This window comes from Drosophila biarmipes, chromosome 2R, assembly GCF_025231255.1.
Source record: "Drosophila biarmipes strain raj3 chromosome 2R, RU_DBia_V1.1, whole genome shotgun sequence".
Lineage (NCBI taxonomy): Eukaryota > Metazoa > Arthropoda > Insecta > Diptera > Drosophilidae > Drosophila > Drosophila biarmipes.
The window spans coordinates 21,260,097-21,271,444 of record NC_066615.1 but is presented as its reverse complement, the minus strand read 5'-3'; the positions used below and the strand labels follow the sequence as shown (position 1 = coordinate 21,271,444).

The 11,348-nt window shown below is 49.7% G+C and overlaps 2 protein-coding genes across 2 annotated transcripts; one reads left to right on the top strand and one right to left on the bottom strand.

Moving 5' to 3' along the window:
* Window positions 1-15: 15 nt before the first annotated feature.
* Window positions 16-4,803, top strand: LOC108022477 (little elongation complex subunit 1). Its single transcript, XM_017091428.3, has 2 exons — window positions 16-1,561; window positions 1,619-4,803. Exons 1-2 carry the CDS (start codon window positions 247-249, stop codon window positions 4,723-4,725), a joined length of 4,422 nt encoding a protein of 1,473 aa, XP_016946917.1. The 5' UTR covers window positions 16-246; the 3' UTR covers window positions 4,726-4,803.
* Window positions 4,729-10,536, bottom strand: LOC108022476 (interaptin). The gene is made up of 8 exons (XM_017091427.3): window positions 10,332-10,536; window positions 10,040-10,127; window positions 9,805-9,980; window positions 9,547-9,750; window positions 5,763-9,467; window positions 5,629-5,700; window positions 5,316-5,432; window positions 4,729-5,253 (listed from the first exon to the last, which is right to left on the bottom strand). The coding sequence occupies exons 1-8, from the start codon at window positions 10,413-10,415 to the stop codon at window positions 5,236-5,238; spliced, it is 4,464 nt and encodes a 1,487-aa protein (XP_016946916.1). The 5' UTR covers window positions 10,416-10,536; the 3' UTR covers window positions 4,729-5,235.
* Between the last annotated feature and the right edge of the window lie 812 nt (window positions 10,537-11,348).

The following is an 11,348-nucleotide window of genomic DNA, read 5'->3' as shown; positions in this document are numbered from 1 at the left end:
TAATCGGGCTATCGCTCAGGGAAATGTTTTGGTGACCGGCTGCAGAAAAACGCGGATTTTTGTTTTAGTTCCTGTTTTGTGTATTAAATCAGTTGGAACTCGAGCTAAACATTACCTAGGAACTACAATAGGTACAGAATGTGTAGGAACGTAAACTCTTGCATTGCTTTCGGCACCATCTGAAATCGACAGGGGCGCTTGAAATCGCGACCACGTGAAATCCAGCAACAACAAGTCGGTGGTAGAATGGACTTGGCCGAGTTCTCTGACTTCAATATTGACCAGCTGCTGGGCTCCTCACCGCCGCTCCAAGATGGCCTAGTGCTGCCCTACAAGCAGGTTCCGCTGCCCAGGATCAACCAGGATGTGCGGGCCAAGCGAAGCCGGCTGGCCGAGCGGATAGCCCAGAACGACGAGCTGGTCCGGCAGGTGAAACAGCTCCAGGCGCAGAACAAGCAACTGGCGGACCTGCAGCGCACCGCCCAGGAGGTGACCGATCTGTACCAGAAGGAGAAGCAGCAACGGATCGAGCTGGAGAAGAGCTCCAGGCAGATTCGATTGCGATGTGAGGAGCTGGAGAAGGAGCTGGATGTCCAGGTTCAGAGCTGCGAGAATCTGCAGGATGAGCTGCAGGTCAGAGGACTGCCTGTGGATGCCAAAGATGTGTTGTCCATACTCATGCAGCTTTCCCAGCGCCTGGGTGACGACTGTGGCCTCCTGCGGCGGGACTTAACCATCATGAAGAAGCTAAAAGAGCACTGCAAGACGCTGGACATTAGTGTTCCCACGCCGAAGAGTCCCAATTCGCGCAACAAGAGAAAGAGCCATCAGTCTGTGGTCAACCAGTCTACGCAAACCGACAAGGAGCCAGTTAACGCCAAACCCGCCATTTCTTCAGTGGGTGTGCAGGTGGAGGGTCTGATAGAGACTCGCAACCAGGCCACGCAGCACAAGAACACCACCACCACACGGGGCACCACAACAGCCTCTTTCATCCGGCACCATGATGTGGGCACCTGCTTTCCCGAGCCCAAACCCCTGCCAAACGTGCGGCAGATTCTTGATGAAATGCTCGCGTGGCGGGCTGATGTGGTAATTGAACCCATGAGTCCACCAAGCGATCCGCAGCAGGAATTGGAGGAACTTCCGGCCACAGCGAGTGTGGCAACCTGCACCACTCTGTGTGATATACACCGCGAGATTGACTTTCTGTCCGAACTGCCGACGCAAATCAAGGTGTCCGCCTCTCGTCCGCCCTCGCGAACCATGCTGGACAGTGTGAAAGAGGAGGCCAGGTCATCCCGGGAGCTGGCCAAGGAGCTGCTTAACTTTCTACCTCAAAACCAAAGCTGCCTGGCCAATCTGCCACCGCAGGCCTTCGAGGAGCTGTGGCAGGTCTTCGGCCAAATGGTCCTCGGCCTGCTGCAGAGGCGCTCCAATCCGTCGCTGGCCACGCCGCCGAGCGTGAGCCAGGCGGATTTCACCAGCTGGCTGTACGAGCTCTATGAGGGCACGCAGAGCCAGACTGAGCAGTCGTCTAGCGGAAGCAGCAGCAAGCGAGGTAAAACCATCGAAAGCTTATCAGTAAGTGGATTAATTCAGTCCACATTCTTTTTAGATTTCGCCACCAGCACAGAATGCATGGATGTTGGAACGGATCCCATCATTGAGTCGCCTAACATCAGCCACGGGGGAGACGTCACTCCAATCCGCCTGCCCTCCAAGCCAAGAGAACGAAAGCGAAAAACCAAAAAGCGCAAAGCGGTTGCAGTGCAGAAACCCATTCCCAAACGGAACTGCCTGGAGATGGAGCCAGCACGTCTGGAAACAGACAAGGAACCAGAAGAAGTAGATCATGAACAAAAGCCGGAAACGGCAATCCAGTTTCTAAGCAATTTGAAAACTTTTAACATGGCCAACTGTGATAATCTCGATATGGAATTGGATGAGGAAGAACGATATCTGCTTCAGTTGACATCCAACGCGAAAAAAGAAGAAAAGGAAAAAATCATGGCGAACGAGGTCTCTGAAGACATCGAAAGCCCTGCGAAAAACACTGAGTTCCTGCTGCCAGAAAATATAAATCCAGATCCCTTGACTGCAGTCCAGAGGGAAGAAGAGTCGTCTTTAAAAGATGATGAAGGAAAACCAGCTAGTATGGACCTTCCTCTGCTGCCTCAAGCGACGCAAGATTTGGCAGAAAATTATTTTAAGAAACCAGAAATCGATTCAGAGATTATGAGCACAACCGATTTTGCTCAAATTGAAGCTATTCCGTCGCAATCATTCTTGAATGGCAGTGATTTCGATGTGGAATCAAATGAGAGGAAAGAAACGTCGACGAAGAAACGAATATATTTCGATTTAAATTCTTGTGAGGAGGTTCAACCTACTTTGAGCCATCAAGATAATGTTTCAGCAGAAAGGTCTGATTCACCCTCGATCAGTAGTGACTTAAATCTGAATAAGGGCGCAATGAAAAGTGCTGCGCCTTCTGATTTACATGATATTTTATCCGAACAGTCAGAAAGCTTATTAAACCACAACGATTGTGGTGTTTTACCAAGTTCATCGACACTCTTTGGTGGTCTCAGTGGCTCAGACATGGAATCCGACACAAGCGAATGTGTGGTTGATCCTGAATTAAGTGAATCGGAGTATGAAAGTGAAGAGGAATGTAAAACTTTAATTGACCAAACAGATTCCAAGAAACGAATGAATACTTCCTTGTTCGGCAGTGATTCTGATTCGGATGAGGATTGCTCTGAGCCAGAAGGCGAGCTGGAAGAGAAGGAAGACCTCAAAAATCAGACGGATGTATTAAATTCATTAGATTTTCATACATTTGGAAATGATTCGCGCCCCGAAAAGCAGCCTTTTAAAGATCATATTGATAAAAATAAGGATGGTGCGGCTCCCGTAGCATCATGTAGCCTGCCTTTAGTCACTCCAGCTGATTTAATTACCACTAAGCAACCTTTAGTAATGGAAAACATAGGTGCTGTTTTTAAAGTAAAAGACAGCCAAAGGTTCGAAGAGCAAACCAGCTCTAAGGTGACTCAAAGCTCAAGTGACGATTCCGAGGATGAGCAAAGTCTGGTCATCGACGAACCAATCTCCCCTAAGTTACCAGAGGAGCCACCAATACCAGCTAAACGGAAAAGAACCCAAAGCGAGGTGAAAACTCCTTCGCCTTCAGGAGAAGTTCGTTTGACTCGTCAGAGGGCCAAGCAATTGCTGAACGAGCAAAAATCCAGTCCAGAAAAACGCTCTTCGCTCGTAGACCAAATTAGGAACCAGCTTAGGCAAGGATTTACTGAATCGGAGAATCTACAACCAATTGAGCCAGAGGGGCAAAAGGCAAAGAAGGCACATTTGGAATTAGAGGCCATTAAGCAGTCCTACACATTCAGCGAGGAGTCACCAGCCTCTCCCGTTTCCGAGCCAACCGACGAGCTGATCGATCCACCCACCGAAATTCCTCTGCAGCAAGCTGCAAGCAGCGAGGAAGATGGCCAACCGAAAGCGCTTCTGCAACATGTGATTGAAAAGGACAAAGTGGTGGGCAAGCTCATCCAGGCAAAAAGGAAAACACTGGGGAAATTGCAGCCTCAACTCTGCGCCTCAATAGGCAAATATCTCCAGGAGACCATGCAACTGGAATCCAGCTGCAGTGACCTGGCCTTGGAGATCTACAAAGTGACAAAAGATGAGGCCGTGATTGTTAATGCCATGATAACAGTCATCTGCAAGATTGGCACAGATGGGAATCCAGTGGAACGTCTGATAAATGCCCTGCAGTATTTTAATTTCTCGCAGAGATTTCTTGCAGAACTGGAGGAGCGTCTGTTCCGAAACACCAAGGAGCGGCCAGCCGTTGAGATGGCTCTGAAATACCTGAAGCTCTACTTGAAGGCGGTGTCCCTACAGGCGGCCATGTCGGCCGGGGGATATCAGAATCCAGCGAGGCTGCTGCTGGCCAAAATTCTGTACCACTTTGACCAGGATGTGCCGCCACTGGTCTTGGAGCTGCTTCGCCATTTTCCCACTGTGCTCCCACACCGCGAACAGCGGGAGTACGACAACTCGGATGCCCTGATCACCGTGATCAAGCATCTACTGATGAGCCGGCAGTACGACATGCAGGATCCGGAGGGCGCCGAGCGAGTGCTGCTTTCCAAGCTGCGCTTTGAGTATCACTTCCAGCCCTTCGAGCCCACCAAGCAGCAGGTTTTGGAGAACTTGGTGGGTAAGCTAAAGGCTGGCCGCCTGGAGGAGCTGGGCTATGCCTTCGCGCTCTTCTGCAGGCGTTCTGCTCATCTCAAGGTTTTGGACAACGTGCTGGGGGAACACCTCATGCCGCTTGCCACCAGCTACTGTGATCTCGCTGCCCAGGACAAGGCGTACGATGTCCGGCTGGTGCATCTGCTGCACTGCATCTCCTTGGTTCTGAAGCCCCTGCCCCTGGAAACAGATATGTCCGCCTTCGTGGGCTTCCTGAAGCGCCTGCTAGTGGCAGTGCCACGATCTGGAGTTCAGCAGGCGGCAGTGCAGGCATGCCTACGCCTGCAGAGATTCGGATTTAAGTACGCCTTGGATGCGCTGAGGGACTACAGGCCCAACTATCAGTTGGATCCGCTGACGCGGGCCATGCTCCGCTGCTTTGCGGAACGGCGAAGGCATTTCCGCAACGTGGCGGCCAATAAGAAGACCTCAAAAGCCTAAAGATTCCCGTGTACGAATTGCAACTATTTATTTATGTATGTAATTGTATAGAATTTGAATTAAACTAAATGCCAACTGCGCTGCGGATCTTTACAAATTTTAACTTATAACTAAAATACACAAAAAGATTGCACTTAGGTTAGATAGTGGTTAAGTGGGGGTAAATGGGATATGGTTTATGGATCGCAAGCAAACGAATGCCGGAAACTGAGGAAAGCGTAATCGAAATGTACAAAAGTGCTTAGCATGAATTTAGACAGAAGTAGCTATAGTTAATTAGTGGACTGTACAATAACATTGACCTAATATGGGGCTAACACACACATCAACTGCTTCCACAACTGGAAATGACTGCAGAGTCAGCCGGAAAAATACCTCTCATGTGCCGGAGGTGAGGTATAAGGTACTTGTGATCTCGGGCCAATCATTCCGACTTCATTTGCGGTCCAGAAGCGTCGCCGGGCAGGGCTCCCAGTTCCAGTCTCCATCGTAGAGAGCCATCAGTTCATGCTAGATTAGTTTGTTGAGCTGAAGGGGAGGGTTTTGTATGAGCCTGTGATCTAACATGGATTTTATATAGTTAGTCCTACCAGCGATCGCCTCTGATGCTCCTTTTCCAGGGCAACTTGGGCCTGCTGCGGCGAGAATTTGAGCACCGCCGATATCACCTTGACCAGTGTCTCGTTGTTCGTGTTGCCAGTCAGGTACTGAAAAGGTAAATGTAGAATAAGAAGATAAATTTCCGCTTTGAAAAGAATCAGTTTCTCAATATCATGATAGGTTTAGGTTTCACTTTCCAGTTATTAAATGAGGAAAATCATTTTTCCTTTACCCGAAGTTAACTTTCTTCGACAGGCAACAAACTATAACCTTAACCAGACATTAAGAAATCGAACTTCTTACCTGGAACATGATGTTGCGCAAGTATTCAAACTCTGTGTTAGCCGGAACAGCCTCGCTATGCTGCATGGATACCTGGCAGAGAAAATAGGATATTAGCAATGAGATTAAGTGACATAACGCTGCTAGAAACTCACCAGTGTTTCATCCAGTTGCCGCGACAGCTTCGCATTCTGCAGCTTCAGCCGTTCGTTGGACTGTTCGAGTATCAGGTAGTTCTCACACTTTTGCTCCAGGAACAGGTTCCGATTCGTCACGTCCTGCACCTCGTTCATAATCTCCTTAAGCTTGGCCTCCAGCTCAGCCTTCTCCCCAACAGCAGCTGCATCTTGCACGTTTTTGGGAGCCATGCTGGCGAGGAGCTGCTGGGCCTGGATGCCCGCTCGCAGGGTTTCCAGCTCGTTGATGCGCTCGGCCATCTGCGCGTTGTTGGCCTGCAGCTCCTCAATCTCCTGCTGCATATTGGACTCCGCACCGTCGGTCTTGTGCTTCAGGTCCTCCAGTTCCCGCTGCAGTCGCTCGTTGAGGCTGCGCAAGCCGTCGGTGTCTGGTGTGGACCAATCCCGGAGACTGGCTACCTCTTCGTTGAGGGTTTCCAGCTCAACCTGCAGACTGGCGTGCTCTCCTTGGACCTTCGTTAGTTCGATTTCTTTGTCATGGAGCTGCTGCTGCGCTTGGAGCAGATCCTTCTGGACAGCATCACTCTGCTCGGTGACAAAGCTGGCGTGCTCTTTTTGACGGGTTATCTCCACTGCCTGCTCCTCGATGGCCTTCTTTAGTTCAGAAACCTCTGCGGTGGCTGCTGCACTTTGAGTCTCCTTTTCAGACATCTGGACAGCATGCTGCTCTGCCTTTTCCTGAAGAACATACAGCTCACATTGCAGAGATTTGAGTTTTTCCTTAAGCTCCGCACCTTCAGCCAATTCCTTCTCCAGTTGTTTGGTGTGCTTGTTCAAGTACTCGTTCTCGATAATAATTTCATCAAATTTGGCCAGCTTCTCGGAGGCATCTTCCTTGTCCTTCAGCTGAGTATCCCTCAGGGCCATGGCTTCCTGGAGCTCCACCACCTGGCGATTTTTCTGGGCTATGGATTCCTTTACTTCCTCGCGCTCCTGACTGTGCTTGATTTTCAACTGTTCCATCTCCAGCTGCAGTGCATCGTTGGCTTCGTGGAGGCGCTCCACATCAGCGTTGGCGGCACTCCAGCGAGCCTCCAAGGTTTCGATTTGCGTGGCATAGGACGAACTGGTGGCCTGGATTTTCTCCTGAATGCCCTGCTCCGACTGCTTATAAGCGTCAAGTTGATCGCGAAGATTGCTGATCGTGGCCTGCAATTGAGACTCACTCTCGGAGTTTTGGGCTTCCAGTTCTGCGCAACGCTCGGCTTGGTCTTTCAGCTGCTGCTCCTGCTCCCTCTGACGCTCTCTCAGCTCCAACAATTGCTGTTGCTGCTCTTCCAGATCCCGCTCTAAGTTGCCCTTAACCCGCTGCAGTTCCTCACTTGCCTCCTGCAGGCAGTCCAGCGCGTCCTTGGTCAGCAGCTTGTCCTTTTCGTAGGCATCGCACTTGTCTTGGAGCGTCCTGTGGTCGTGGTCCATTAGCTCCTGGGCATTTTGCAGTTTTGAATGCTCGTCGAGTACTTGTTGCATCTTCACCTGAATCTTGCCCATCTCGTCTTGCTTGGCTTGCAGCTGGGACTCCAAATGATTGGCCTGCTCCTCCAGCAGACAGTTGCGCTCGGCCAGCTTGGTGTTTTCGCTCTGGATCTCCTCCAGCTTGGCGGAGGTCCGCTCGTCCTGGGCACTGCTGTCTACCTGCTCCTGTTGCAGCGACTCAATGCGGGATTCCAGCTTGCGCTTTTCGCGTTCCAGTTCGCTGTGAGAATCCTGCACCTGTTGCATCTGAACCTGCATGGTGCCGATCTCCTCCAAAATACCGGTGACCCGTGCCTGCAGCTCCTCCTTTTCGGTTTCCACCTGGCGGGAGTGGGCCAATCGATCTGCCAATTCACTTTGCAGTGCTTCGAGGCGGGCGGTTTGTTCGCTGGACTTGGCCTGATGCTGCTCATGTTGCTTTTTTACCTTGTTTAACTTGTTACCGCTGGCTTTGAGTTCCTTTTCCTTGGCTAGGAGACTGGCCTGACTGGTGGCCAAGTCCTGGCTAAGTGCCTCCAACTGAGCTTTCAGAGCAGCCACAGTTTCGCTCTCTGAGTTGGCGTGCTGATCCTGCAGGATCTGAATCTCGCGCTGCAGCTGTTCCAGCTTAAGTCTGTGCTGTTCCTCCAGGGCCACTTTCTCGGAACTCAAAGCGGCCACCGACTCGCGTTCCATTTCCAGGCTTTTCTCCAGCTCAAGACTATGTTGCTCCCGCTGCGATTGAATTTCTGCTAATTCTGCTCTGGCCTGAGCCAGTTGGGCTTCCCAGTCGTTCTGCTGATGACGCTGCACGATTTCGAGCAACTGGTCGTTGTGCAAACGCAGGTCCTGCAAACTGTGCTCGCTTTCGGTTTTGAGAGCATTCAGGTTTTCCTCCAGGGAAGCAGCTTGCTCCTCCTTGGCCGAAAAAGCGGCCTGGAGAGCATTCAAGCTAAGTTCCGTGGACAGAAGTTTCGCCTCGGCTTCATCCTTAGCTGCTTGCAGTTTAGTAAGCTTTGCCTGAGAATCACTCTCGCGATCTTTGTTGACCTGGCGTAATTTTTCCAGATTAATTTCGTTTTCTTCGGTAAGAGTTTTAAGTTTGCCCTCTAGCTCTGCCAGCTGCTCTGCCTTGGCTTTTTGGTCGCTCTTTAGGGAATTCGCTAATTCTTCTGTGCCCAAGAGCTTGGTTTTAGCTTCCTCTAAAGCAGCTTGAAGTTTCCTTTGCTGATCCAGAGCCTCGTTAGTTTGAGACTCGCTGGCTTCTTTGCTGTGTCGAATTGTATCCAAGTTCATTTCGTTTTCATTCCTAAGTTTTAGCAGTTGCTCTTCCAGATCCTTCAACTGTTTCTCCTTAGCTGTCTGCTCGCTTCTGAGAGATTCCAAAAGTTCATCCCTTGCCAGTAACTGCTTTTCGGCTTCTTTTAAGGCTGAGTGCAGCTTTTGCAGCTGTTCAGTTGAGTCGCTTTCTTGGTTGCTGCGATTTTCGTTCTGCTGTTGCAATTCCTTGAGTTTTTGTTCGTTTTCCGCTCTGATCGCTGTCAGTTGACTTTCAAGGGCGGCAACCTGTTGCTCCTTGGCTGCGAAGTTGCCTTTGAGAGTACTAAGCAGGTGCTCTGAGGCCATTAGCTTGGCATCCACCTCCTGCTTCGTGGCCTGGAGCTTCTTAAACTGCTCCCTGGCCTCGTTGTTCTGGGCCTCTCGCTGGGACTCCAACTGCTTGAGTTTCTCCTGGAGCTGCCGCACCTCGGTGTCCTTGTGCTCCAGTTCCGTGTGGATGGCCTGTTTAGTCTGAGCCAAGAGCAGGACATTCTCCTCTTCCTGCTTGCGGAGCGCTTCATACTTTTCCGTCATCTCCTTAAGCTGCTGCTCCCGCTCTTTGAGTATTAGCTGCAGATTTGGCACACCTTCACCGGAACCAGAGCCATTTGCAGCAGGTGACGACTTTCCAGCTGATTCATCCAGGTCGATCAGCTGCTCCGAATCCAGCAACTGCCCGCTTCGCTCCAGAGCCGCCGTAATATTCTCCGGATTCTCGCCCAGCAGCTGGAGCTTCGTCTGATACGCCTGCATTTTGCAGCTCATGTCGTCCATCTCGACACGCAATGCCTCCTCCAAATGCGCCTTGGCCTGCTGCTCCAGCGTGCACTGCTCCCTCAGCTCGCTGATCCGGCGCAGCGCCTTGTCTTGCGTCTCCACCAGCACGGACTGCAAAGCGATTTTATCGGAAACATAAGTTAGACAAACATGCTTATCAAAGGGTGCGATAAGATAGATAGATAGATACCCTCGCCTTCGAGCTGTCGCGCTCGAGTTCCTTGTATTTCTTGGCCAGATCCGTGTAGCGACAGCGGTACTTGTGGTAACGATCCAGGGACTTCTTGTACGCATCGTACAGCTGGTCCTTGGTGATCACATCCAGCCGGGCTGTGGAGGCGGAGTCGTCGAACTCGCTGCTCGTCTCGTCCAGATCGGATTGCAGATGGTAGACCTGGGTCAATCCATTTAGTTAGTGGTATTTTGGGTGTGGACATGCTGGACTTACAGCCGGTGCTTCGTAGGTGGGCAGGCGGAAGGACACATCGCTGGCCATGGACGAGTTGGACAGCTTGCGGGTCCTGGAGGTGGCTCCATTCAGGGATTGGGTCGAGCGTCCGCGCAGCGAAGTTGCACTTGTGGCCGGCAGTTTCTGGATGCGATAAGGCGAGTTCTGAGGCGTGTCTGGGGATGGGGAGAGTTAGTTGTGATAGGGAGCTCCAGGTGACTCACGGCGAACTCACCCTCCTCCGTGATGCTGAAGAAGTTCTCATTGTTGCTGGTGTTCGTATCCGAATTGGGTGTTGTGCTCGACGATGAGCTCACGGCGGCCTAGAAAAGCAGAGCAGCTGGTCACTTCACTTGTCTCCTTCTCCTCCTCCCCCTCCCCAGAAATGGGACACAATTGCACTATTTCCGAACCCTTCCCAGCTCAACCCACACACGAACAATCCCAATCCCTGTCGGTGTGCGTATGTTTTGCTTAATTTGCATTTTTCATCGGCACCCGCCCCGCCCCTCCGCCCTATAAAATACCTGTGCAGCATTCGCAAACTGCTGGAATTTCGACGGCGACGCCTTCACCTCCTCGATCAGCTTGTTCTTCAGATTGGCGAACATGTCGAGGCCCTGCTGCGCTTTGTTTTATCTACCTGCGCTACCTGGTTCGAGCACAATTCAATTTTTAATTAAAAAACATCTAAATAAATACGTGTCTGCAGATGGTTCGCGAACGGTCACACTTTCGATAGGCCTGTGGTAATCGATAGCAAGCAAGATGACGGTGGGTGACGAAGGCATTTCTAAACGTAAAATCTACATAGTGACTGAAAATGGTAAATAAATAAACTTAATATACTTATATATATCTTATATATACTTTTTTTGTTACTATGAAGCTAATTTTGTTCTTAAGTTAAAAATTATTAGAATATGTGTCCCATTATACGTTACTATTACTAAGCGTTCTGCGGTTCACAGCTACAAGGCAGTTCCAACAGGAGGCGCTAGTAAGCCATAAAACGAGGAAATCCGTTAAATTTAAAATTTATTTATTCTGTTGTGAAAACCAGTTGTTCAGGCCGAATTCTTCATATGTATTTTTGCTAACTTATAGAAAGTCTTAAGACATACAAGTTTTTCTATTATAATGAATTGTTTACACGCTAAAAACTGAATGAAAGCTAAGCAAGTTTGCTAATTAGGTGATTTTGCATTTTTAGTACCCTCAGCCTGTGTTTGGGAATTTATTTTTTGTCGAGTCGCGTTGTTTTTAGCACCCTACTACGTGCTTACCATTTAATGCTTACAATCTTGATTGTAGTCCCCATTTATCATTCTTTCTGGTTGTAGCGGTAGGGGGTTTCAGGGGTTAAGGATTCGATATAATAAATTAATATTTACTTATTTTCTAATTATTTAAGCTTGACAATACTTTAATAATAGCTTAAAAATTTAAAGAAGGTGTCAAGAGAATAAATCATCAAACTTTATCATCAGAATTATTGTTTTCAGCCACCTAATAGTACTTATTTTGGAAATATAGTACTTATC